Here is a 27,832-nt window from a genome sequence, read left to right on the forward strand (position 1 = left end):
TCTTTCACTTATGGAGTGCTGCCAGGAACAGGCTCCTTCCTGCTTCATTCATGGACCAGCATGAGGGTGTACTGGAACAGCTAAATACTATTCAAGCAGCCTTCACCCTCATGTGCTCTGATCCTACTTAGAGCTTAGAAAATACAAGGGTAGCAAAGTAACAGAATCTCCTTGTGCATAACATTTTCTCTCTTGTAAGACTTACTAATGTCAACACACTGTGATTGACTAACCTAAATGCAACCTAGAAAGGTAAACTGGAATGTTTCTAAGGCTTTTGCTTTTATTCTAAATTCCAAAGAAAATATGTAAATGAGGAAAAATTCTCAAGTAAAAGACTTTGTTTTTTCAAAGAGTGGCAAAATATAGCTGAAAAATAAGTCACGAAATACTACTCAGCAATAAAAAGGAACAATTTATTGATATATCCAACACTTCAGATGAATCTCTCAAGAAATTTGGAAAGTGAAAAAAGTCAATCCAAAAAATTACACACTGTATGATTCTGTTTATATAACATTCTTGAAATAACAAAATTATAAAAATGGAGAAGAGATGTGTGGTTGTGAGGGATTAGGGTTGGGGCAGAGGGGAGGGGAGGGTGGGCATATAAAAGGCAAGGAGGGAGCTTAGTGGTGATGGAATTGTTCTGTATCTTGTTTATATCAATGTTGATATTCTGGTTGTGATACTATACTACAGTTTTGCAAGACGTTACCAATGGGGAAAACAGAGTAAAGGGTATACAACAGGATCTCTGAATTATTTGTGAATCTGGAACTATCTGTGAATTATTTGCAAATCTATATCTCAAAATTTAAAGTTTAATTGAAAAATAAGTCAATGGCTAATATCACAAATTTAGATTAAAAGAGATAGCACTTGTTTATTTTGCCATAAGATGTAATTCCTAGTAAGTAAAAGCAAGAATGGCAAATGCAATTCATGTTTTTTAAAAAATATATAAATATTAATAGTTCCAACAAAATATAACAATTCCTCCATTTTGCTCCTACTAAAATTAGCTGATTCTAATCTTACTGATTTTTTAATTTTATTATGTTATGTTAATCACCATACATTACCATCATTAGTTTTTGATGTAATGTTCCATGATTCATTGTTTGCGTGTAACACCCAGTGCTCCAATCAATATGTGCCCTCTTTAATACCCATCACCAGGCTAACCCAACCCCCAACCCCCCTCCCCTCTAGAACCCTCAGTTTGTTTCTCAGAGTCCATAGTCTCTCATGGCTCGTCTCCCCCTCCGATTCCCCCCCTTCATTTTTCCCTTCCTGCTATCTTCCTCTTCTTCTTCTTTTTTTTTTTTTAACATATAATGTATTATTGGTTTCAGAGGTACAGGTCTGTGATTCAACAGTCTTGCACAATTCACAGCGCTCACCATAGCACATACCCTCCCCCATGTCTATCACCCAGCCACCCCATCTCTCCCACCCCCCACCACTCCAGCAACCCTCAGTTTGTTTCCTGAGATTAAGAATTCCTCATATCAGTGAGATCATATGATACATGTCTTTCTCTGATTGACTTATTTCACTCAGCATAATATCTTCCAGTTCCATCCATGTTGTTGCAAATGGCAAGATTTCATTCCTTTTGATGGCTGCATAATATTCCATTGTATATATATATACCACATCTTCTTTTTTTTTTTTTAAAGATTTTATTTATTTATTTGAGAGAGAATGAGATAGGGCGAGCATGAGAGGGGGGAGGGTCAGAGGGAGAAGCAGACCCCCCGCCGAGCAGGGAGCCCAATGCGGGACTCGATCCCGGGACTCCAGGATCATGACCTGAGCCGAAGGCAGTCGCTTAACTAACTGAGCCACCCAGGCGCCCTATACCACATCTTCTTTATCCATTCATCTGTTGATGGACATCTTGGCTCTTTCCATAGTTTGGCTATTGTGGACATTGCTGCTATAAACATCGGGGTGCATGTACTCCTTCGGATCATTACATTTGTATCTTTGGGGTAAATACCCAGTAGTGCAATTGCTGGATCGTATGGTAGTTCTATTTTCAACTTTTTGAGGAACCTCCAAACTGTTTTCTAGAGTGGCTGCACCAGCTTGCATTCCCACCAACAGTGTAGGAGGGTTCCCCTTTCTCTGCATCCCTGCCAACATCTGTTGTTTCCTGACTTGTTAATTTTAGCCATTCATGTTAACCAAAAATCCAGAAGGCTTAATGTCAATGGCAGGAGAGAACAGTTCGAAGTACAGGACTGGTTATTAAGCACATGTTCAAAATTCTAAAACTTTCATTTCGAATTCATACCAGTGTGTTTCTAACCATTTCAAATGCGTTTGAGGGAAGATTTTATAGCAATTTCTAATAAGGTGCAAGAAGTGGGTAACTGAACCAGATTTTCCTTTCCTGCTTTCGTCTCTTCCTCTGTAACACACATGCACACATGCCATGAACATTTATACCTGCCTTTTCTCAAGCTGACCCCTCTGTCTAGAGTGCTGTTATCCATTCCATCTGAAAAACTTACTAATCCTATTCTTGAAAGATCAGTTCACATTTCTCTCATTCTGTAAGTCTTCCCCACCCTGCTCAGAAGTAAATTCCAATAGATTCCTGAATTCAAACATAAAGTGTTCAAACTTTAATTAGAAATGATTTTTTTTACTGTGTACTTTCTCAGAGTATTTCCAGAAGGCTTCATTTTTCTCTCTTGTATCCTCTAATTTCTACATATGTGCATATATTTTTGGTATAATTGTCCATCAGAGTCACAGTGAATGTAATTCACAATCTCCATGAACACCTGTTAACTTAAACAAAGGTAAAAAAAATATATAACTGAGGTCAGATTTGGTTAAGATGAAATAAACACAAACTACCCTGTGTGTTCCACTGAATGCAGCTAAAAAAACCTGGGGAGAATTCATGAGGGAGTTAAAGACTCTACAAGATAAATCATAGCAGGAAGACTAGGGACGAAGACAAGACAAGAATTCAAAGTACCACTGAATCACTGAGGAAGTAATTTCTCCTACCCCCTGGCCTGGATTCAAGGCAGCCTAGATTTGGAAGTGGGCACTGGGGCATGGCACAGAAAAACTCTAGGAAGGCCCTCTAGCTTGGGCTCACGGAATAGGAAAGGGCTCAAAGAAGGGAGAAATCATTTTTTTCCCCTCGATTCTCTTGTGTCCCAATCCCTAGATCATCCCAAGGTAGTGGCTGAGATCATGGTGACAGCAAGAATGTATAGGTACCTAAAATGCCAAGAAAGGGGAACCTTCTTATCCACTCAGAGGAGCAGTGGCCCCAAGAGGATGGTACAAACTTTCATCAAGTTCTTCTCACCATCTTCTTGTAGCTCTCCTTCCTGCAGGCATAGTTGTGGGAAGTATCTGGCAAAGTATGACAAAGGAAGTCCTGGATTTTTGGATAGAGAATGGACAAGGGAAGTCCCAGGGAACTGAAAGTACTAGGGAGATCATGGAAAGGGACAATGCAGGAAAGCAACAGTATAAAGTTGCTTGTGAACTCCTGGGTTCACATCCAAACTTCCCATGTATGGATCTGACTACAGGCTTTGAGAACTGAAGTAAGGATAAGACCATTAATCATGTCCCAGAATGGCCACTATAGGGCACAAATCCAAAAAGCATTGTAAAAGCTTTGAAAACTGAACTGATATTGGAACCATAATCCACAGAAAGTTATTTAGGATGTAGAGCCTGATACAACTGGATAAGTTGCTTGCTAAACCAAAAATATCAAAATGCTCCGTAAGATTTAAATAAGACCAAGAGTCTCATAAGATAATATTCAAAATGTCCAGGATACAATCCAAAATTACTTAGCATATGAAGAACCAGGAAAATCTCAACTTCTATATAGGAAAAGATGATCAAAAGATGGCAACACTGAGAACACAGAGATGTTGAAACTATCAGACAAAGGCTTTAAGCAGCTAAGAGCTAAGGATGAACACTTGAAAAGAATGGAAAGATAGAAAGTCTAGGCTAATTCTTATCAGCAAAAAGAGGATATAGATAGGAACCCAAAGGAAATTTAGAATTAAAACTACCATAACAAATTTTTTGGAAAAAAATCACTGGGCGGATGCAACAGCAAAATGGAGATCAAAGAAGAAAGATCAGTGAAGTTGATGGTAGGTAAATGGAAATTATCCAATTTGGACAATAAAGTGAAAACATTTAAAAAAATAAGCAGTCTCAGAGATGTGTGGAACAATAATAAAATATCTAACATTCAGTTAGAGTTCCAGAAGGAGAAAAAACAGTACAGAAAAAATAGTTGAAAAAATAGTATCTAAACCTTTCCAGATTTAATAAAAAACACAAACCAATAGGTTAAAGAAGTTAACTGAATCTCTAACAGGACAAAGCCCCCAAATCTGGGCTTAGACCATCAATCAAACCCTGATAACTAAAGTTAAAAAAATTCTGAAAAGAGACAGAGAAAATCATACACAACTATAAGGGACCAATGACTTAAAAGAAGGCAGATTTTATCATTAGGAATTAGGGATTTCATAAGGAAATGGAACATTTTTAAAGTGCTAAAAGAAAAAAACCTGTCAGCCCCGAATTCTATATCCAGTGAAAATATACTCTGAAAACAAAGGTAAAATAAACATACTCTCAGATGAAGGAAAGTGAACAGAGTACACTACCAGCAAACCTGATATACTGCTAAAGGAAGATCTTCAGAAAGAAAGGGAAATGATATTAGAGGAAAATTTGAAATGTCAGGACTGAAGGAGGACACAAGAAATGATGCAGTCTACATGACAGCTATAACATAAAGGAGGGAGGGTAATGGAACCAAATGGGGGTAAAGTTTCCATATTTTACTTTGAGTGGTGAAATACTTATTCTAAGTAGACTATGAGAAGTATGTATATTCTCATCTACAGAGCAACTACTAAAAAATCAATACAAGAAGATATAGTAAAAAATGAAATAAACAAATGAAAATTGAATATTAAAAAATATTCAAATGATTCAAAAGAAGGCAAGAAAGGAGAAACAGAAGAAATTAAAAAAAAAAACAGAGGGAACAAATAGAAAGCAAATAATACAATGGTAAACCTAAATCCAAACATCAAAACTTAGATTATATGTAAATGATCTAAATGAGCCAATGTAAGGGATAGAGATTGTTAGAACAGATTAAAAAAAAACAAACAAAAACCTAAGCCCCATTTATAGCACCCTACAAATAAAATTATTTGAAGCATAATATAGATAGGTTAAAAGTAAAAATTTGGAAAAGAAATCTAGAGTGACAATTTTACATTAGACAAAGTAGACTCCAGAGCTAAGAATATTACCAGAAATCTAGAGAAACATTATATAATAAGAGGGCCAATTTACCAAGAGGACATAACAATCTAAAAGAGTATGCACCTAACAACACAGCTTCAAAATATGTGACCAAGAGAACAGAAAGTAGAGAAAAATCCATGTGTATAACTGGAGCCTTCAATACTCTTCTCACATTAATTGAAAGAACAAGCAGAACAAGTTAGAAAATCTGCAAGGATATAAATGAACTAATAAGCAACACTAACAACTACTCCATCCAATTAACATTTGTAGAACACCCAACAACAGCAGACTACACATTCTTTTCAAATACACATAGAACACTAATGAAGACACACTATATCCAAGATCATATAATAAAACTTAAACTTAAAAGAAATGAAATCATACAAAGTTTGTTCTCTGATCATAATAAATTTAAACTAGATATCAATAGCAGAAAGATAAGAAAATCTCCAAACACTTTGGGAATTAACATATTTCTAAAGAATCCATGGGTCAAAGAGAAAAATGAAAAAACACATCAGTATTTTTGGGATGTACATAAAGCAGTGTTTAAAGGGAAATTTATAGTATTAAATGCTTATGTTACACAAAAGTTCTCAAATTAAAATTCTAAACTTCTGTGTTAAAAAAAACAGAAAAAGGAACAAAGTAAGTCCAAAGCAAGCAGAGGGAAGGAATAAAGAGTAGAAATCAATAAAATTAAAGACAAAAAAAGGAAAGAAAAACAATGAAAAAGAAAACTAGTTCTTTGAAAAGATCAATAAAATTAACAAACCATTAGTAAGACTGACAAACAAATAGAGGGAAGTCACAAACTACCAACATCAGAAATGAAAAGGGAATATCACTACAGAGCTAGGAGATAGTAAAAGGGTAATAAGGGAATATTCTGAGTTCAAGGAGTAAACATTATGATGTAACATTTTTGACTCTTGAAGAGTTTATTCTTTTTTTTTTTTAAATTGAATGATAGGTGTTAAATTGCTATGGAGCTCATATATAAGAATGTTAAAAATGTAAGTATATTTAATATGCTAGAAATTAGATTGTTTTCAACTTACACTTAAAATGAAAAATTTTGTATGCTCATTAAGAAATTTGGGAGGCAGTTTATAATTATTTTATATAATATAAATTTGGAGGCTAATAATAGTACCTCTTAGGGTAGCTGTGAGGATTAAATTAAATTTAGTATGTGCTTAGTACTATACCTGGCACATAGTAAGTGCTATGTAATTGTTAGCTATTTTCCTTAATACAGTCCTGTAAGGTGAACATCTCTACACACAAAAATTTGAAAACTGAAATGGGCCAATTCCTCAAAAATTAGAAATTATTAAAACTCAACCAAGATAAAAAAGCTAACTTGAATATTCCTGTAACTGTTTTAAAAATTGAATTTGTAGGGGCGCCTGGGTGGCTCAGTTGGTTAAGCAACTGCCTTCGGCTCAGGTCATGATCCTGGAGTCCCGGGATCGAGTCCCGCATCGGGCTCCCTGCTCGGCAGGGAGTCTGCTTCTCCCTCTGACCTTCCTCCCTCTCATGCTCTCTGTCTCTCATTCTCTCTCTCTCAAATAAATAAAAATAAAATCTTTAAAAATTGAATTTGTAGTTTAAGATCTTCCCCCCCAAAACAAAACTCCAGACCCAGATGGTTTCCCTTGCAAATTTTATCAGACATTTAGAGAAGAGCACTAATTTTAAATAATCTTTTCAAGAAAATAAAAAAGGAACACTTTCTAATTCATTTTATGAGGCTAGAATTTTCCTGATACCAAAACCATATGAAAATGGTATAAAAAAGAAAGGAAACTATAGACCAATATCCTTAATGAAAATGGACTTAAAAATTTTCAACAAAATATTACCACATCTAATTGAGCAATATGTAAAAGGAAAATGAGTGAGTGGGGCTTTCCAGGGAATCCAACACTGGTCCAATATTTGAAAATCCATTACTACATTTATTGTATTAACAGACTAAACAAGCAAAACCACATGATCCTATCAACTGACACAGAAAAACCATTTGAAAAAACTCAACATCTATTCATGATGAAAACTGTCAGCAAACTAGGAACAGAAACTTACTCAATTTGGTAAAAGGCATCTACAACAAACCTTATGTTAACATTACACTTATAAAAGACTGAATACTTTCCCTTTAAGACTGGGGAAAAGGAAAATGTCTACTCTTTTCACTCCTGATATTTTATGTCCATAAACAGGAATAAAAAGTATACAGATTAGAAAGGAAGAAATAAAACTGTCCCTATTTGAGAAGATTGTCTACATAGAAATCCCAAAGAATCTACAAAAAATTCCTGGAATTAGCAAGTCCACAGGATACAAGGTCGACACACGAAAATCAATCATATTGCTTGCTATATTAATAGAAATGAACAAATGGAAACTAAATTAAAAACAAAACATTCCAATAGTTTCTCCCTTTAAAAAAGAAATATAGGTATAACTCTAACAAATCATGCATATAATCTGTTTTTAAAACTACAAAACACTAAAGTGAGAAATCAAAGACTTACGCAGCATAAAAAATCAACATACAAAAATCAGCTGCAATTCTATATACCAAAAATGAACTATCTGAAAGAGAAATAAAACAATCTCACATATAAGAGCATCAAAAAAAAAATTAAAATGCTTAGGAGTAAATTTAACCAAAAAGGTGAAAGATCTATACACTGAAAACTATAAGACATTGATAAAAGAAATTGAATATGATACAAATAAATGGAAAGCTATTCTGTGTTCATGAATTGGAAGAATTAATATTGTTAAAATGTCCATACTACCCAGAGCCATCTCTAGATTCAATGAATTCCCTACCAACATTACAATGGCATTTTTTTTTTTTACAGAAACAGGAAAAAACAATCTTAAAAGGCCCTATTTAGCCAAAGCAATCTTGAGAAAAAAGAATGAAGGAAAGGGGGTTTGCTTCTTTCTGATTAGGATTTTTAAATCTTTTTAATTTGAAATAGTTTTAGACTTACAGAAAAGTTGTAAAACTAGCACAGACTTCCAGTATACCCTTCAACCAGCTTCCCTTAATGAGAACATCTTACATAATCACAGTACTATTATTATGGAAACCATTGTATTAATGTTAATACATTATATTAACTAACATACAGACCTTACTTGACTTATGCAAGTTTTCCCACTAAGGCCTTTTCCTTTTCTGGTTCAGAAACCAATTCTGGACCCACAGTGCCTTTAGTTGTCAAGTCTCCATAGCCTCCTCCAAAATTTCACAATCCAATCATGTCTCTGAGAAGTTGCTTTAGTCTTTGCTTTTTCTTATGACCTTAACACTATTGAACACCGATCACTGGTTTTGTAGGGTGCCCCTCAATTTGATTTCCCTGATGTTTTCTAATGATTGGATGAGGAAATACGTTGTCAGCAAGAATACCACTGAAGTGCTATGCCTTTGTTAATATATCTCACCAGTGGCATATAATGTCACTGTATTTTATTACTGGGACATTAACCTTGATCACCTAGTTAAGAAGGTGACTGTCAGGTTTCTTTATACTAATTACTATGTCTTTAATATTAATAACTATCTGGTGAGGAAATACTTTGATATTATGCAAATATCCTTTTTCTTCATATACTTTCACCCACTAATTTTAGCATTCATTGATGATTCTTTTTTTTTTTAACAATTTATTTATTTATTGGAGGGAGAAAGAGAGTGAGTACACCTGAGCCGGGGGGGGGGGGGGGAAGGGCAGAGGGATAGAATCTTCAAGCAGACTGCCTGCTGAGCTTGATTTCAGGACCCATGAGATCATGACTGGAGCCAAAACCAAGAGTCGGATACTTAACCGACGGAGCCACCCAGGTGCCTGCATCAATTATTACCATGGTGTTTGCCTAACAGCGATTTTCCACTTCCCTAATTACTTCTTAATTTATAAGTGAAATTCTACTATAAGAAAGAACTCTTCCTTCTCTCCCATTTATTATTTATATCAGTATGGATGTATGGATATTTACTTTATTCTACTGATTCTAATCCAGTACTATCATTATTTATTTTGCTGCTAAAATTATTCCAGATTTGGCCAATGGGAGCTCTCTCATGTTGGCTCTTGGGCCCTTTTCACAGAATGACTTTTTAAAAAACACTTTCTTGTTGTTCTGGGTTTAGCTTATATTTTCCTTACCTCAGTTCTAGAATCAGCCATTTATGCAAAGAAACTTGGTACCTTTTATTGGAGAATGGTACTTGATCCCAGATCTGGGCACTAGGTATGCTAACTGCTACTGGGTATCATTGTTTCCATGCATTCTTAGCAAACAGAGCTAGGAAATATATGTATGTATACTAATACCTGCAAAAAGCCCATCTATATTTTTGTATCTATGTATCTTTATATATATTAAGAACCATGAGTTCATATTGATACCTCTGATTCCAATAGAAAGCCATAGGATTTATTCTAGACTTCTCACTTTTCCTTGTTTGTAACTCTTTCTCTGATAGTGAGAAATTCTGGTCTCATTATCCTCAATACATCCACTTATTTGTTCAGTTCCAGTATATACATAAAGTAGTTTCAGAATAAACCATAGCTTTTAAGAAACAAATTTATTTACTAGAGGGAAAATGGGGATGGGGTAAGTAGGCATGGGGGGATGACACACCTCCGAGCATACCTTTTTGTATAGCTTACATATATAACCATGAAAATGTTTTCCATTCACACAAAAATAATTTAAGTCACTCAGCAGACAGGGAGAATGGACAATGAAATACAAGCAATGACAAATGAACCTAACTATATTATAAATGAGGTGTGTAACACATTGAAGGGGGTGGGAAAGACGAGAAATAACCTAAGTAACTTTGGAAAACAACATTTTGAATATATACTATAAGGGTAATGACAAAAAGAACTGTACATATTGTGATCTAGGTAGCAAATTTGTTTGACCAGGATTTTAAAGAGAAGAGAGTATACAACTGAGGTTCAGGATTGTGGGAAAAGCCCAAATTCCTTCATTAGTGTCATCTCTTAATACTTAGATATTTAGAGGTAATTAAGTATTAGAGGTGTATATTTAGTGCAAATGAAATTGGATTCTCTTATAAGTACAGCCAGAGCATACCTCTGTGGTCATGTGGGCCAGTCTTTTCATTTTATAGATGCAGAAGTGGAACTCAAGAGACATAGTGGTATAAATGAAGACTAGAAACCATGTGCTGAGCTTTTTCTACATTACACACTACTTTGGTTGAAAAAGGTTCCAAAGAGTAGGTTAAACTGACCCTTGAGGGAGAAGTGTAATATGATTCAATGCTGAGTTATATAGTGATTGATGTATTCTTTGTATAAGATTACTATAGTATTTTGTTATAACCTGTGCCTAAGAAAGCCTTTTTGCTATGGATAACATCAGAATATTAAATATTTTTATTGTAAAGAAGTTTCCATTTCCTTGGCATTTTTGTAAACATGCAAATTTCTATAGAGTTTTAAAAACTTCAAGTCAGAAAAATGTTTAAGTCACTATTGGGATCATTTTTTCCTTATTAAGGAAATATAATATTATATTATAATTATTATAATTAATTACATTTCCTTATAATTAATATTAAAAAAATAAGGAACAACAAACATACTAAACAATATTTTATATTATCAGATTAGTTACTAGTTAGTTATTAGATTACTTTCTAAAACTAAAATTATGAGAGGCCTATAAAAACAGGTGTCTCAAAAGTAAGAGCATATATTTAAAAACGTTTAACTGACAGAAGCATAAGAGTTTTGGGTTGAACCACAAGAAGCTCTTATAAGATGTGTATAGATATGTTGGAGAACTGCCAAGTTATACTATCCTCCCTACACACAACAGGACTTAATTAACCTACTTTTATTTATTTTTGAAAGTGAACATGTCCTAGTTTACTTAATATCTACAATAAAAATATTGCTTCTTCTCTATATTCCTTCTAAGAACTTGATCTAACTTGAGATTTTATTCACAGCTAAGAATAGCTTTTTAAAGGTACTTATTACATAATTAACATTTCAATGGCACATTATATTTTCAAATATACTTTGGATTGTTGATTTACACTATGCTACAGATCTGTGACTATCAGTTCCATATGCTGGTCTCTAGCATGGACCACTTTCTTCTCTATTGCTTCTCGCTTTTCTTAAAAGTTTTAAAGTAACTCACTGGCATAAATGGTGTGGCTTCTATTAACTGACAGTAAAGGGGCTTTGCTTCACTATTTCTTGGTCACCCTCAAGGAACCAGAAAGGAAACACTTCACTCAGCAATTTATCTTCTAAAAACCTAAGTTGCAGCTACTCTATTTTGGAAGCAAAAACACTGCTAATCTCTTTTTCAATAGCAGGAAATTTTACATACTGCTGTCTTCTTGAAGTTTTAGTAGTGATATGATCACCCTACACTTTTCCCCTTGTTTTTGTTTGCTTTTCACACTGGATAGTAGTTTATGAATGGGATGCTCAAGAAAGAACACAAGAAGAGCAGTGCAGACAGGGGTCACGAAAGAAAAGAATCTGAAGGTAACTGTGAAAACACTGGAGCTCTATCAAGGAGGCTGACTGCCCTTCAGAGCAAGCTCCTTTCTCCGTTAACTCAAGTTTTCTTTTTCTGCCTCAGTAGCAGGTTGGTTTGGTCAACCACGTACAATCTGATAGACTAACTTTTCAAATTCAGCCACAGGGATCATCTTGAGGAGCCATAGAACAATTCAAAGGTAGAAGTACTCTGTTCGTATCTGAAGCCCCACTACAGAAACTTTCATTTAAATGCATGACTTAATGGTAACCAACTAAATGAATTATTAAGAGTTACTAACCTTGATATTTGTGAATTTAAATTAATGCAAGAAGTCTTGGTTGCCCTGCATCGCTGGGCAGTGTTGCAGATCTGTTGTGCACATTTTCACAAAGACATTTTAAACTCTCACAATGGGAAAGGATACTTTTTAACTGATAGAATGCCAGAATTATCTTGATTTGTGATTTTTGGTGGCTGATAATAATTTCTTAATTTGGTCAAAATAGTTTATGAAAGGAACACAGTTTTGTGTTTACTGATTTGTTCTATTTAGTCAGGCAAGACTGTTTTGAACATGGTATGACACACATAAACCTTTCATTTTTTTTAAATTAGGTGAGGTAAAACCTAAAGTAGTGCTTAGACAGATTTAGAAATGTAGTTTATTTACAAAGAAATGTATCTCAACTGGAGGATTTTTTTTCTTTATGGGAATTTTAAGTAGTTTTTAGTGTCTGAGAATATTCTCTTTAAAATAATGCATGTTGAATAATAATGACTCAAATGAAAATAGTTAGGTTAAGGTGGGAATTAATGTGTAATTCTAAATATCCTATGACTTGGGTGTCAACTTTACCATAAAAGTTGGTTATATATAAATCTTTAGGTAGGTTGTATACAAAACAAATTGTAATTATTATACAAATCATAATAAGTATTAATGTTCACTACATGTTTCATTAATTTTATTTACCTATACTTATATTTTTTGCTTCATCATCATATATAATTAAGAAAACCCTAGAAGGAAATTATTGTATATACCCACATTTTTACTCTTTCCTGTGTTCTTTCTTCCTTCTTGATATTCCAAGATTCCTTCTTTTACCATTCCCTTTTTATTTAGACAGTTTCTCTTAACCATTCATCTAGGGTAGATTTGCTGGGGACAAATTCTTAGTGTTCCTTCATTTGAAAATGTCCTGATCTCTTCTCCATTCTTAAAGGATATTTTCTCTGGATACAGAAATCAGGGTTGACAATTTTTTTCTTTTAGCATTTGAAGTGTCCCATTTCTGCCTGGCCTCCACAGTTTCTTGTGAGAAATTACTTTCATTCAAATCATTTTTCCCATATAGATAAAGATATCCCTTTTCTCTCTTTGCTTTCAAGATTTTTTTCTTTGTCTTTAGTTTTTAGGAATTTGACTATGATGTGTCTTGGCATTGATTTCTTTGGATTTATCCTGTTTGGGATACAGGTTTATGTCATTTGCCTAATTTTGGGAAATTTCAGCTATTAATTCTTTGAATACTTTTTCAGCCCATCCTCATTCTTTTCTCCTGGAATTCTGAGGACATAAACATTAGATCTAAACAGGCTGCTCAAACTCTGCTCTGTTTTTCCAGCCTATTTTCTTTCTTTTGTTCAAATTGGGTAAATTAAATTCTATTGTTCTATCTCCATCTTCACTGATTGTTTCAACTGTCCTTCCATGCTGCTACTGAGTCTGTATACTGAGTGCTAAAATTTTATTTACTGTATTTTTCAGTTCTAAATTATCTATTTGGTGCTTCTTTATATTTTCTGTTTCAACAAAGAGACTGTATCTTTCTCTCCATCCTTTTTTTTTTGAAGTATAGTGACACAACATTGTATTAAGTTTAGGTGCACAACATAATGATTTGACATCTGTATACATTCAGAAATGATCACCATGTTAAGTCTACCATGTGTCACCATACAAATTTACAACTTTTTTCTTTTGATAAGAACTTTTTAGATTTACTTTCTTAGGAACTTTCAAAATTGCAATACATTATTAACTACAGTCCCCATGTTGTACATTACATCCCTATGACTTATTTACATTATAACTGGAAGTCTGTATCTCTTCATCTCTTTCACCAATTTTGACCCCCCACCACACTCCCCTCTGGCAACCACCAAACTTTTCTTATATCTGGAGTTTTCTTTTTTCATTTGTTTTGTTTTTTTTTTTAGATTCCAGATATAAGTGAAATCATATGGTGTTTGTCTTTTTTGGTCTGACTTATTTCACTTAGTGTAATACTCTGTAAGTCCATCTGCGTTGTCACAAATGGCAAGATTTCATCCTTTTTTGTAGCTGAGTAGTATTCTATTGTATATAGATATGCCACACATATCATCCTTATCCATTTATCTATCAATGGACATTTAGGTTGTCTCAATATCTTTGCTATTATATAAATAATGCTGCAGTGAACATATGGGTGCATTTATCTTTTCAAGTTAGTGTTTTCCTTTTTTTCAGATAAATATCCAGAAATTGAATTGCTGGATTGTATGGCAGTTCTATTTTTAAGTTTCTGAGGAACCTCCATGCTGTTTTCCATAGTGGCTGTACCAACTTACATTCTCACCAACAATGCATGACGGCTCCCTTTTTTTCACATCCTCACCAACACTTGTTATTGATTTTTATCTTTTTGATAACAGCCATTTTGACAGGTGTATAAAGTGATATCTTATTGTGGTTTTGATTTGTATTTCCATGATGATTAGTACTGCTGAGCATCTTTTCATGTGCCTGTTGGCCCATCTTTGGAAAAATGACTCTTGAGATCCTCTGTGCATTTTTAATTGGACTGCTTTTTTGTTGTTCTTGCTATTGAGTTGCTTGAGTTCTTTATATACTTTGGATATTAAACCCTTATTGAATATATGATTTGCAAATATCTTCTCCCATTCTGCAGCTTGCCTTTTTATTTTGTCAATGGTTTCCTTCACTGTGCAGAAACTTTTTAGTTTGATATAATCCCTTTTTTTTTTAAATTTTTTGCTTTTGTTGTCATTGTTTCTAGAATCAGATCCAAATACATACCAATGAGACTAATGTCAAGGAGCTTACCACCTATGTTTTCTTCTAGTAGTTTTATGGTTTCTGGTCTTAGATCAAGTCTTCAATCCATTTTGAGTTAATTTTTGTGTGTGATGTAAGATAGTGGTCCAGTTTCATTATTTTGCATGTGGTTGTCAAGTTTTCCCCACATACTTTATTGAAGAGACTGCTCTTTCCTCATTGTATAATCTTGCCTCCTTTCTTGTAAATTAATTGAGCATATATCTGAGTTTATTTCTGGGCTCTCTCTTCTGTTCCAATGATCTACATGTCTGTTTTTCACACCAACACCATATTGTTTTGATTCCTATAGCTCTGTAGTATAATTTCAAATCAGGGAGCATGGTGCCTCTAGATTTGTTCTTCTTTTTCAGGATTCCTTTGACTATCTGGGATTTTTTGTGGTTTCATAAACCTTTAGGGATTGTTTGTTCTGTTTCTGTGAAAAATGCCATTGGAATTTTGATAGGGATTGCACTGAATGTGTATATTGCTTTAGGTAATATGGACATTTTAACAATATTAATTCTTCCAATTCATGAGCACAAAATAGCTTCCAACTTATTAGTGCCTTCTTCAGTTTTTTTCATTAGTGTCTTATAGCTTTCAGTGTATAAGTCTTTCACCTCCTTAAATTTATTCCTAGGTATTTTATTCTTTTGATGCAGTTGTAAAAGGGACTACTTTCTTAATTTCTCTAATAGTTCATTGTTAGTGTATAAAAAGGCAACATATTTTTGTATATTTATTTTTGTACTGTGAAACTTTACTGAGTTTATTAGTTCTAAAAGGTTTTTTTTTTTGGTGGAGTCTTTAGGGTTTTCTATATATACAAATCATGTAATTTGCAAACAGTGACAGTTTTACTTCTTCCTTTCCAATTTGGATGCCTTTTATTTCTTTTTCCTGCCTAGTTGCTCTGGCTACAACTTCCAATACTATGTTGAATAGAAGTGGTGAGAATGGGCATCCTTGTCTTATTCCTGATCTTAAGGGAAAAGCTTTTCGCCATTGAGTATGATGTTAACTGTGGGCTCATTATATATGGCCTTCATCATGTTGAAGTATGCTCTGTCTATATCCGTTTTGTTGAGAGTTTTTATGATAAATGGATGTTGAATTTTTTCAATTCTTTTTCTGCATTACTGTGATGATCATTTAATTTTTATTCTTCATTTTGTTAATGTGGTGTATCACTTTGATTTGTAGATGTTGAACCATCCTTGCTCTCCTTAAATAAATTCCAGTTGATCATGGTATATAATTCTAATGTATTGTTGAATTTGGTCTGCTAATATTTTGTTGAGGATTTCTGTACCTACGTTTATCAGGGATACTGGCCTGTAATTTTCCCTTTTTTGTTGCATCCTTGTGCTGGTTTTGGTTTAAGGGTAATGCTGGCTTTGTAAAATAAATTTGGAAGCATTCCCTTTTCTTCAATTTTTTGGAAGAGTTTGAGAAAGACAGATATTAACTTTTTTTTGAATGTTTGGTAGAATTCACCAGTGAAGCCATCTGGTCCTGGACTTTTGTGTGTTGGGGTTTTTTGATTAATTCAATCTTTTTGCTAGTAATTAATCTATTTAGATTTTTCTATTTCTTTATGATTCAGTCTTGGAAGACTGTATGCTATTCATTTCTTCTAGGTTGTCCAGTTTGCTGTATTTAATTGTTCATGGTATTCTCTTATGATCCTTTGTTTTCTTTGGTGTTAGTTGTAACTTCTCTTTTCCTTTCTGATTTTATTTGAGCCCTCTCTCTTTTCTTCTTGGTGAGTCTAGCTAATGGCTTGTTGATTTTATTAATCTTTTTAAGGAACCAGCTCTTAGTTTCATTGATCTTTTCTACTGTCTTTTCAGTGTCTATTTCATTTATTTCTGCTCTCATTTTCATTCTTTTCTTCTTTCTGAGATCATATTGTTTTAGCTGAAGCATGTTCTTTTTTTTTTTTTTTTTTTTTTTAAAGATTTTATTTATTTATTTGAGACAGAGAGAATGAGAGAGACAGAGAGCACATGAGAGGGGGGAGGGCCAGAGGGAGAAGCAGGCTCCCTGCCGAGCAGGGAGCCCGATGCGGGACTCGATCCCGGGACTCCAGGATCATGACCTGAGCCGAAGGCAGTCGCTTAACCAACTGAGCCACCCAGGCGCCCCTGAAGCATGTTCTTAATTGCTTGTTGAAAGATTATTTATTATGGCTGCAACCCATGAGGATCCATGTCAGGTAATTCTAATATCTTTATCACCTCACTGTTGGTGTTTGTTGACTGTCTTTTCTAATTAAGTGGAAGTTTTTCTGGTTCTGGGTATGACAAGTGATTTTTGAATGGAACTTGGACATTTAAGTTATTACATAGAGACACTAAATCTTATTTAAATCTTCTATTTTAGCAGGACTCCTGTGTGAAAGAAGGCATTGTCCCATTACTGGCAAGTGTTAAGGTTTTTGTGGGCTGGCTTCTCTAGCACCCAGTCTGATCTATGAGAAATGTATAAGAGGGTACATAAGCTAAAAGAAAACCCAGGGAACTCACTGCAGTATTGTTCCTTGGTTCCTCAGGTCCCTAAGTCTGTCTGTCTCCTTCTATCTACCTTTTAGACTCTTCTGTTTGTTTTATATATAATGTTGAGATTTTGGCTGTACTTAATAGGAGGAATAGAGAAAAGTGTATCTACTCCATCTTTCTAGAAGAGGAAGTCTCTACAGTTTTTTAAAAAAACAACTGATAAAGAATTATGTGATTATCTTATTTTACTTCTTCCTGGATGCCTTATGTAGGGCCACAAAAACTCCTTAATCTCTATTCATACTTTATATAAAAATGTTTCTTAAGAAAGAAAAGTGACACACAGATGGAATTTCCAGGTAGCTCAGATTTTAAAAGTGTATTTACAAAGAACAGAAAGAATGTCATATAGCCAAGGATAAATATATGAGTTAAGACAATGTAAGGCCTAAATAGTTCCAGGAAGATAAAAAATGTAAAAAACATGAAGCTCTCAAAATGCTAGGGAAAGCAAGGAGGGGAAAGCCATTTTTTTTGAAATTGATGATATAATTAATGAAGATTAAAATAAAAAAAGGAAAGCATCTTAATTCATTCACTCATTTGTAGGAGTATTTTTAGGCATATAATATGGATTAAAGATTAGTGGTAAAAGATAGAGATCAATAAGATACAGTTCTTGCCCTCAATAATTTTTTTAGTGACACAGAGTGATCAGTCGATCACACTGTCAATCACAATACAATGTGTAAAAGCTATGAACAATTGTGGAAAGTTAATTTACTATGTCTATGGAGGTTAGGCAATGGTTTACAGAGGAGGTGATAGAAAAGGAAGAGAAGGAAATGCTAGGAAGATGGAATAGGATATACAAAGGTTTAAAGAAATGAATATGTACAAAGGGAGTGGTGCAAAATCAAGGTTGGAAAGACAATGCGTAGCTGTCATGCTAAAGAATTTAGACTCAAATCCTATGGGCAACCAGGAACTACAAGAATTAATTTTGATTTTCTCTTCCAGAAAGTGTAAGTTCAGGAACCCAAAGGGAATCAAAACTCAGGATAGACAGGTCATTATACAGAAGCACTTGGGTCTCCTGGCTCATATAAAATATCTTCAGAAAATATAAAAGCACTTGAAAATAAATCACTGACCTGGTTATGATCTTTGAGGAACAGTGAAGATTAGGAGAGATGAACATATGTCATTCAATTTTCACCTTCTATCTCTCATTTCCTTTTGTAAACTACAGGTCAGAAATATTTGATTTATATCCTACAAACGTTTTCTAGAATAGATTATAAAGGTTGTGTGTCTGTGTGTGTTTTAAAAAAACCACATTGATCATAAGCATCCAGGATGGGTTCACTGAAAAAAAGTCATATAAACTGGTCTCATATCCATTTCTGACAGTATTACTAGGAGACATGATCTCATATGATATTTATTTTTGAAAATATGGATGGAGTAAAAATAATTGAATAAATGTATTCAAAAAGTGATTTATAGAATGATGACAATAGAAGAAAGCTAGTGCCATACCACTAGGTCTGTTCTTGGCCTGACTCACCACGTTTCTGGACGACAAGAAGGACATGGACATGACAAATGACAGAATCAGAGTAAAAAACAGATACAGGGACTGGTTCCAACAAGATTAAGAGTAATAAATGTCTCATAATTAGATCCCCTCCAAACATAACCATCAAATGGAGGAAACCATGGAATCATCTTAAGCTCCTCTTTCTTCTGCAATCCTGACCAAGTCCATCAATAAGTCCTACTGACTCCTACTTTCAAAATATAACCAGAATTTGATGCCTTCTCACTATCTTTATTGCTACCTTCCTAATTCAAACTGCCACCTTAGATTATGGTAATAACCTCCTTATTGGTCTTCCTGCCCCCACTCTTGCCTTCTTTAGTTTATTCTCAAAAGAGCAGCCAGCGTCATACTTCCAAAATAAAAATCAAATTATACTATTACTCTATTCAAATTCTTCTAATGTCTCCACATTTCAATAAAAGTATTCCCAGGATGCCTGGGTGGCTCAGTTGGTTAAGTGTCCAACTCTTAATTTTGGCTCAGGTCATGATCTCAGGGTCATGGGATTGAGCCCCACGTTGGGCTCCCTGCTTGGTGGGGAGTCTGCTTGGGATTCTCTCTCTTCCTCTCCCTTTGCTCCTCTCCCCGCTCATGCTCTTTCTCCCTCTCTAAAAATAAATAGATAAATCTTAAAAAAAAAAATACTCCCAATAGCTTTTAAGACCTTTTAATGTTCTGGCATTCCACTGATTCACTGGCTTCATTTCTACTAATCTCTCCCTCCTTCACTTTGCTCATGAGCCTCCTGGCTGTTCCTCACATGCCAGAATAAATATTGCAGTGATGTCCTGAGAATAGACTGAATTGTTGAATCATTATATTGTACACCTGAAAGTAATATAACACTGTATGTTAATTTCACTTGAATTAAAAAAAGAGAAAAAAAACAAAAAAATAAAGTTCATGAAATTAGTAGGAAAAAAAAAATCAAATTGATGGCTTGTGGCCCACTGATAAGAAGTTGATGAGAAGGGTACTTTACCACTGTGTTATTTTTTCCAAAATCCCACACTCTCATACAATCATGCGAAAAATATCAGACAAACCTAAACCACAAACACCTCACCAGTACTCCTCAAAACTGTCAAGGACACGAGAAACAGCAAAAGGCTGATCTCCTGAAACTGAGGAGACATAACTAAATACCATGCAGTAGAGGGTGGAGTGGATCCTGAAAAAAGAGGATGTTAACGGACGAACTAGTGAAATCCAAATAAAGTCTGGAGCCTAGGTTAAAAAAAAATTGAGTCTTCTAACGCATGAACAAAATTTATATCTCCACTTATTGAGAAATTTGCTAATACCTCTAATAAGAGTTTATAATCTTTTCATGTGGTTTTACACATCTATTCTCTTTTATAGCTCTTACTGATGTATAAAGAAGACTTTGAATTCAGTATAGTTAGTATCCAAAAACTTGCCAAATTCCCTTATTAGTTCTAATAATTTAGTTGGATTCCTTTTTATATACAGTTATAACATCTGTTAATAATGAAAGTTTTGTTTTTTGTTTCCTTTCTAATCCCTATATTTGTTGATTTATTTTCTTGTCTTATTGCACTGGGTAGTAATTTTAATAAAAGACTGATAAAAAGTGGTGAGAGCAGAAATCATTACCTTGTTCTTGATTGTAAAAAAATGTCTTCAACATTTTGTCATTAAGTATAATGTGATAGATTTTAAAGAAACATACTTTATTAGAACAAGGAAGTACCCTCTATTCCCATGTTTCTTGCTTTTATGATACTATTCATATGTACTAAATTTTACTTAATGTTTTTCTGTCTGTTGAGATAAATATTTGATTGTTCTCATTTAGTCCAGTAAAGTGGTATTTCTGAATTGGTTAAAGTGTTATTCTGACCTTGCCTCCCACATGTGTACATACATATATTTTGTATAACTAATATTTTGCTTGGAATTACTGTCTGTATACAGCTGAGTGAGTCTGTAATTTTCCTTTCTTATACTTATTTCGTTTTGGTATTGAGGTTATGGTAGCCTCATTTAAAGAGTTGGGGACATCTTCCCTCTTATACTAGGCTTTGGAAGAGTTGTCTAAAATTGGAGTTATTAGTCCCTTGAGTGCTTAGAAAAACTTACCAGTAATGCCATCTGGGCTAGAGTTTTCTTTGTAGGAGAGAAAAAACATATAAGTTTTATAATATATACATATATGATATATACATATATGATATATATGATATATGTATACACAAACACACGCACATACACAGATACATAAATTATCATACAGAAAATTTTATTGTTTTTTCTTTTGGTGTATGGTTCTTTGAAAATTTTTTTTTAAAGATTTTATTTATTTGACAAAGAGAGACACAGTGAGAGAGGGAACACAAGCGGGGGAGTGGGAGAGGGAGAGGCAGGCTTCCCGCGGAGCAGGGAGCCCAATGTGGGGCTCGATCCCAGGACCCTGAGATCATGACCTGAGCCGAAGGCAGACGCTTAACGACTGAGCCACCCAGGCGCCCCTGGTTCTTTGAATTTTAACACATGTACAGATTCATATAACCACCACCAAAATCAGGACACAGAGCAGTTCCATCACCCCCCAAAACTCCCTAATGCTATCCCTTTAGAGTCACACTCTCCCTAGCTCCAGCTCCCGGCAGCCACTGATTTATCACCTAACGTATACTTTGTCTTTTTGAAAATGTCATATATATGAAATCATAAATATGTAACCTTTTGAGACTGGCTTCTTTCACTCAGCATAATGACTCTGAGATTCATCCAACTTGTTGCTTATATTAATAGTTTGTTCATTTTTACTGCTAAGTAGTAGACCACTACATGGATGTACTATAGTTTCCTTATCCTTTCACCTGTTGAAGGACAAGAGTTATTTCCAGTTTTTGGCAATTATGAACAGAGCTTCTTTGTGTTAGTGTACAAGTTTTTGGGTAAACCTAAGTTTTGATTTTCCTAGGAAAAATACCCAGGAGAGGGACTATTGGGTCATATAGTTTATATTTAATTTTATGATAAACTGCCAAACTGTTTTCCAGAGTGACATATCACTTAAAATGAGCAATGTACAAGAGTTTCAGTTGTTCCATATCTTCACTACCTCTTTATGGGAATATTTTTGACCATCATTTCAATTTCTTTAGAGGTTTTAGAACCATTCATGTTTTCCAACTATTCCCCAGCCAGTTTTGGTTAATAATTTCTAGTATCTTGTTCATACTTTCAAATTTATGGGAATGCAGTTGTTCACAATACTTTCTTTTACCTTGTCAATCAATGTCTGTAGTATCTTGTTATGTCCTCTTTCATTCTTTTTTTTTTTTTAAGATTTTATTTACTTATTTGTCAAAGAGACAGAAAGAGCACACAAGCAGGGGGAACCACAGGCAGAGGGAGAAGCAGCAGCGAGAGAGGGAACACAAGCAGGGGGAGTGGCAGAGGGAGAAGCAGACTCCCCGCTGAGCAAGGAGCCCGATGTGGGGCTCGATCCCAGGACCCCGGATCACGACTTAAGCCGAAGGCAGAAGCTTAACCGCCTGAGCCACCCAAGCATCCCATCCTCTTTCATTCTTGATTTTTGGCTATTTATATATTCTCTCTTTTTTTCTTGGTCAATCTTGTCAATAGTTTTCAAAGAACAGAGTTTTGCCTATGTTGACCTTTTGTATTGTAGGTTTATTTTCAATCTTACATTTTTTTTTGTTTTTACTTTCAAAATTTTCAGTTTGCTGTTCTTTTTCTAAATTCTTAAAATAGATGGTTAGCCCACTAACTTTTAGCCAGAACCTTTACTAAAATATGTACTTAAGGTTCAAAATTTCCCTCTAAAAACTGCTTCCTATAAATATTCCATATAGTTGAAAAATGTTTTGCGATTACTATGTACATTGCTTATACACCTTAGGCATATTTTCAAATCTACATCCTCTTTGGTTTTGTGTGATTATTCTATCAATGACTAACCGAGGTGTGTTAAATCTTCTATAATGACTAGATTTGTATTTCTCTCCTTGTGGACTATTTTTCTTTCTATATTTTTGAAGCCTTGTTATTAGGTACAAACACATTTATAATAATATTTTATTAGGGAATTTAATCTTTCATTATTATAAAGTGATCCTATTGTCTATAATAATGCTTTTAAGCCTTAAAGTTGATATTATCTGAAATTAACTTAGTCACATCCACTTTTTAAAGTATTTTCATAGGAAATACTATGTACCTATTGTATCTATTTTTTCCATGTATTTGTAATTTTCTCTGTTCTTACATCTCAGATCCTCTATGAAGGATATCTTTCCTCATGCCTAAAATATATTCTTTAAAATTTGCTTTAGTAACAAGGGTCTACTGATAACAAATTTTTTATTTTCAAACTTGCCTGAAATCATCACCTTATTTCACCTCCTTTCTTAAGAGATATTTTTGCTAAATACAGAAGTCTGTATTGGCAGGCATCTTTTTATTGTCTGGCTTCCATTGTGGTTACTGAAAATTCAGCTGTCAGTCTAACCGCCATTCTCTCAAACCCAATCTCACTTTTCTGATTTACTTTTAAGAGTTTTCTTTTTGTTTTGGTGTTCTGCAATTTCACAAAAATGTCAGCGGGGGTAGATTTATTTATACTTCTTGAGATTTGTTGGTTTTCTTGAGTCTGTGGTCTGGTGTCCTTCGTCAATTCTGAAAAAATCTCTGCCATTATCTCTTCAAATATTGCTGCCTCCCTATTCTCTCTTCTCCTAGAATTAAGACATATATTGAACCTTCTCATTTTCTTCATGTTTCTTATCTTGTTTTTTGTATTCTTCTACTCTGTCTTTCTGAGTTGTATTTAGTGTAATTTCCCCTATAGTCCAATCTTTAACTCTTTATTCAATTCTGTTTACTTTGTTATTAAAATCCATCCATTGAATCTGAATTTCTATTATTCTAATTTTTCATTTTTAGAAGTTCCATTTGGTTCTTCTTAAAATCTGTTGGTTATATTTTCATGTTTCTTAACCTGTTTTTTGTATTTTTCTATCTCTGTCTTTCTGAGTTGTATTTAGTGTAATTTCCCCTATCGTCCAATCTTTAACTCTTTATTCAATTCTGTTTACTTTGTTATTAAAATCCATCCTTTGAATCTGAATTTCTATTATTCTAATTTTTCATTTTTAGAAGTTCCATTTGGTTCTTCTTAAAATCTGTTTGTTATATTTTATTCTCTCAGAGCAGGTAATTTCAAATCTGTTCATTTTTCTTGAAAAATGACAGTCATTTTATAATCTGTGTCTGATAACTCTACTAATTAAAGTCTTTACAGGTGAGTTTCTGCTTCCTTTTGTTTCTGGTAATTGTCACTCATGTTGCTCTCTTCTTGATAAGTTATTTGGGAGATTTCTATAGCACTAGGATAAAGGTATGTTCCTCCAAAAGATTTGGATTTGCTTCTTCTTGGTGCCTCTGAGTATTAGCAGCAATTCTACTTTAAACTCAGTTATGGCTTGAGACTTATCAGGCCATATAGTAATGTGAATTTAAATTGTAAATCAATCCAAGACAGCTAGTGGTTACTCCTTGGCAGAGACAGTCCTCCATTTCCCCAATCCCTAGCCAAGGCAATTTTGTTTGCTAACTCCTGAGGATGGTAGGGATGGTAGAGAGTTTGCTTTTAGTTCACTATAGTTCATCACATTGTTAAGATGTAATTCATACTAGGGGAGGATCTGCTATTAAGCTTTTAGGTAGTCCCAGGCTTTGTTTCTTCTCAGAGGCCTGAAAAACCACATCTTACGTTACTCTGGGTAGGCAAATATCCTTAAGGCCAAAGAGTCTTCTATGCTGGGCTCTGCTTACCTATATGGGCTCCTGTCCTCACTTTGATTTTTATCTATTAATGTCTATTATCTAGTTAGCTCTTTTAAAGCTTTCAAGAAGATTTATTTATTTTTAAATCTAGCATCATTAGTTATTTTCAGTGAGACAGTTCAAATAACTTATCCCAACATATTTTCAGAAACAGAACCTCTTCAATGATTTTTCATCTTTCTTTTTCCTATTTCCCTCATTCTCCTATCTCCCCTTTTTCCAGAAAAATCATTACCTTCTTGTTTCCATATTAACACTTTGGATTAACTATACCAGTGGATCAATTCTGGCCCCAGACAAGAAATATATATGAAAATCCTTGCTCCCAAAAGTTCTGAGCTCAGTATTATAGTTTAACAAGTTAATAGCTCTGTTATCAATGAAGTGTGATAATAAATAAGCAATTTAATTTCTCTGGGTTCTACTTTCTAGAAGCCTGTGAATTGTCAGTCCTTACTTCTGTTACCTTCCATGTAATAACAAACCAAATCTTATATACTCTACCTCCTACATTCCTGTTAAATCTCTCCCTTTTATTCTCATTCCAAGGGCCATTTCTTTAGTCCAAAACTCTCATCATTGCCTGCATTTTCATAGCTTCTTTACTGAAGGTGCTACCTGTCTGTACACTCTCTCCCTCCAAAATTCATTTTCCATATTGCTACCAGACTTATTTCTAAAGTATGTATCAATGATGTTCTCACAGCTTCTAAGGTAAAAGTTCAAATTCCTTGACTTAACACACAGTGCCCTTCATAGTCTTTTCCTTGTTTACTTCTCTGATCTCATTTTCTGTAAACACCACTTGTTCAAACCTCTATGGCTTCATGTATATTGCTTCTTCTGCTGGAAACACCTTCTTTTACTTCTCCTTTACCTAATCAACCTCTACTGGTCCTTTATAACTTAAGACCCGCACTGTTTCACTCAGAAATTCTTTTAGGACTTTTCTTCCTCTCTCTGATTTGGATTTTCCTGCTTAATGTTTCCACAGAATTCTAAATTTACACCTACATCAAACTGTAATGAATCTGTGACTTATTTATCCTTCTCACTCACTAAACTATAAGCACTTTTAATATAGAAACAGTCTTATTCAAGTTTGCAACTCCATTCCTGCAGAATTTGCTTAATGGACCAATGAACAATGTTATAAAATGAGGGGGGCAGTTACATGATTTTGAAAGTTCTTTGTTAGCTATAAATTTGTCCTATTATAGAAATCTTAACTACTGCTATACTATGCCTATTATTAGATCCACATTTTATCTAAGCTTCCACATTTTATCTAAGCTTCCACATTTTCGTATCTAGATTCTCTGACCAGCAAACTTGACTCATTTCCCCAGACTGCCTAAACTGAGTTCTGATATCTTATTTAGCCGACTTCCCCAAATCTGAACTCTCGCTGGGGAGCTTTCGTCTTTGACTGACTTTGAATGTGATCACTTGTGCATGCTCCTCTTTGCCTTTGCTGATGCCCCTATTCCTGATCCCCAATCCGTCTAATTCACAATACCTGCTTTCTTCACGTTCTTCTGTTTTTACACCACTGTTGTTTAAATCCTGGCAAGACAGGCTAAATAATTTAATTAGTTTATTAGGAAAAGCAGAGAGGAGGAATTTTCAATCTAGAAGAAAAAACTATAGTCCAATTTCTTCATTTGACAGATGAGGAAGAATTTTAAATATTCAATGTAAGTAAGTAGAGAGACTTTACTAATCCTTCCACTCAACCACGCTTGAGATTGGTAAAAGTAAAAATTTTACTTGAGTGAAAATTCACAGCATTATGATATATATGGGAGAAGGGAGGGAAGGGGAAAGGATGAGGAGGGGGAGGAGGAGGAAGAAGCTTTCAAACAGGGCGCCTGGGTGGCTCAGTTGGTTAAGCGACTGCCTTTGGTTCAGGTCATGGTCCCGGAATCCTGGGATGGAGTCCCACATCGGGCTCCTGACTCGGTGGGGAGCCTGCTTCTCCCTCTGACCCTCTCCCCTCTCATGCTGTTTCTCTCTCTCAAATAAATAAATAAATAAAATCTTAAAAAAAAAAAAAGAAGCTTTCAAACACTAAAAATACTCCTATGATTTAACTGTTTTGGGGATTTTTGTTGAGTTATGTTATAATTTTACTGTAGCAAAATATAATCTGTAGGTTTCTAAGTAGATTCTTCATTTCTAGAAGTCACAATATAAAATTAAAGGTAGGTTCAGTTATATCAACAGTATATGGAAAGCTTGATTCTGGTTAAAAAAACACTAAAATTCAATATCTTATATGCATTGCACAAATAATCAGAATGACTATTATTCTGTTCCACAATAAACTTTTTGTTTAAGTGGGACACCTTCTATTGATTAAGAGACACGTTTACAGATCATTTCAAACTTTTCATCAAATTTATCTTTTCACAGTTAATATATATTTTTTAAAGAATCAAGAGACTAGAATATTATGAAAAAATTAAACTTACCATCATCCTCCCAGCAGCTCTTAGCGCTGCCTTCTCTTTCACTGCTCCCCGGTAACACTGTCTGGTCTGTTGGCAGGTCATCTTCTGGCACACCACCTTCACAATCTGCTGCATCTGTAATACTTTCTTCTTCCACAATATGGAGTTTGTCTTCATCATCTGAATCTGAATTTGTTTCTACCACAGTATTATAATTTGTAACTGTAATACAAACAAGAAACAAATAATCAAAACCAACTAGTGTAAAAATCAGTTTTTACACCTCAGTAAAAAGAAATTTTAAAAAGGACTTAGTACGAGTGTTCTATAAATAGTAACTCATTACCTTATAGCAACCTTTTGAAATAGACTACCTATCTACCATCTACTACTCATAACCTTG

The 27,832-nt window shown here is 34.3% G+C and overlaps 1 protein-coding gene across 5 annotated transcripts in view; it reads right to left on the reverse strand.

The window, feature by feature from the left end:
- The window catches only part of ZEB1 (zinc finger E-box binding homeobox 1), a 194,324-nt gene that overhangs the window by 34,888 nt on the left and 131,604 nt on the right, over positions 1-27,832 (reverse strand). For 4 of the 5 annotated variants that reach the window (XM_044915509.1, XM_044915512.1, XM_044915510.1 and 1 more), the window contains exon 2: positions 27,451-27,651. The exons of the other annotated variant lie outside the window; for it this stretch is intronic. In XM_044915509.1, coding sequence (XP_044771444.1) covers positions 27,451-27,651 — 201 coding nt within the window. The remainder of the gene's footprint in view (positions 1-27,450; positions 27,652-27,832) is intronic. 5 annotated transcript variants of the gene reach the window in all.

The sequence above is a fragment of the Neomonachus schauinslandi genome, chromosome 5 (genome assembly GCF_002201575.2).
Source record: "Neomonachus schauinslandi chromosome 5, ASM220157v2, whole genome shotgun sequence".
NCBI lineage: Eukaryota > Metazoa > Chordata > Mammalia > Carnivora > Phocidae > Neomonachus > Neomonachus schauinslandi.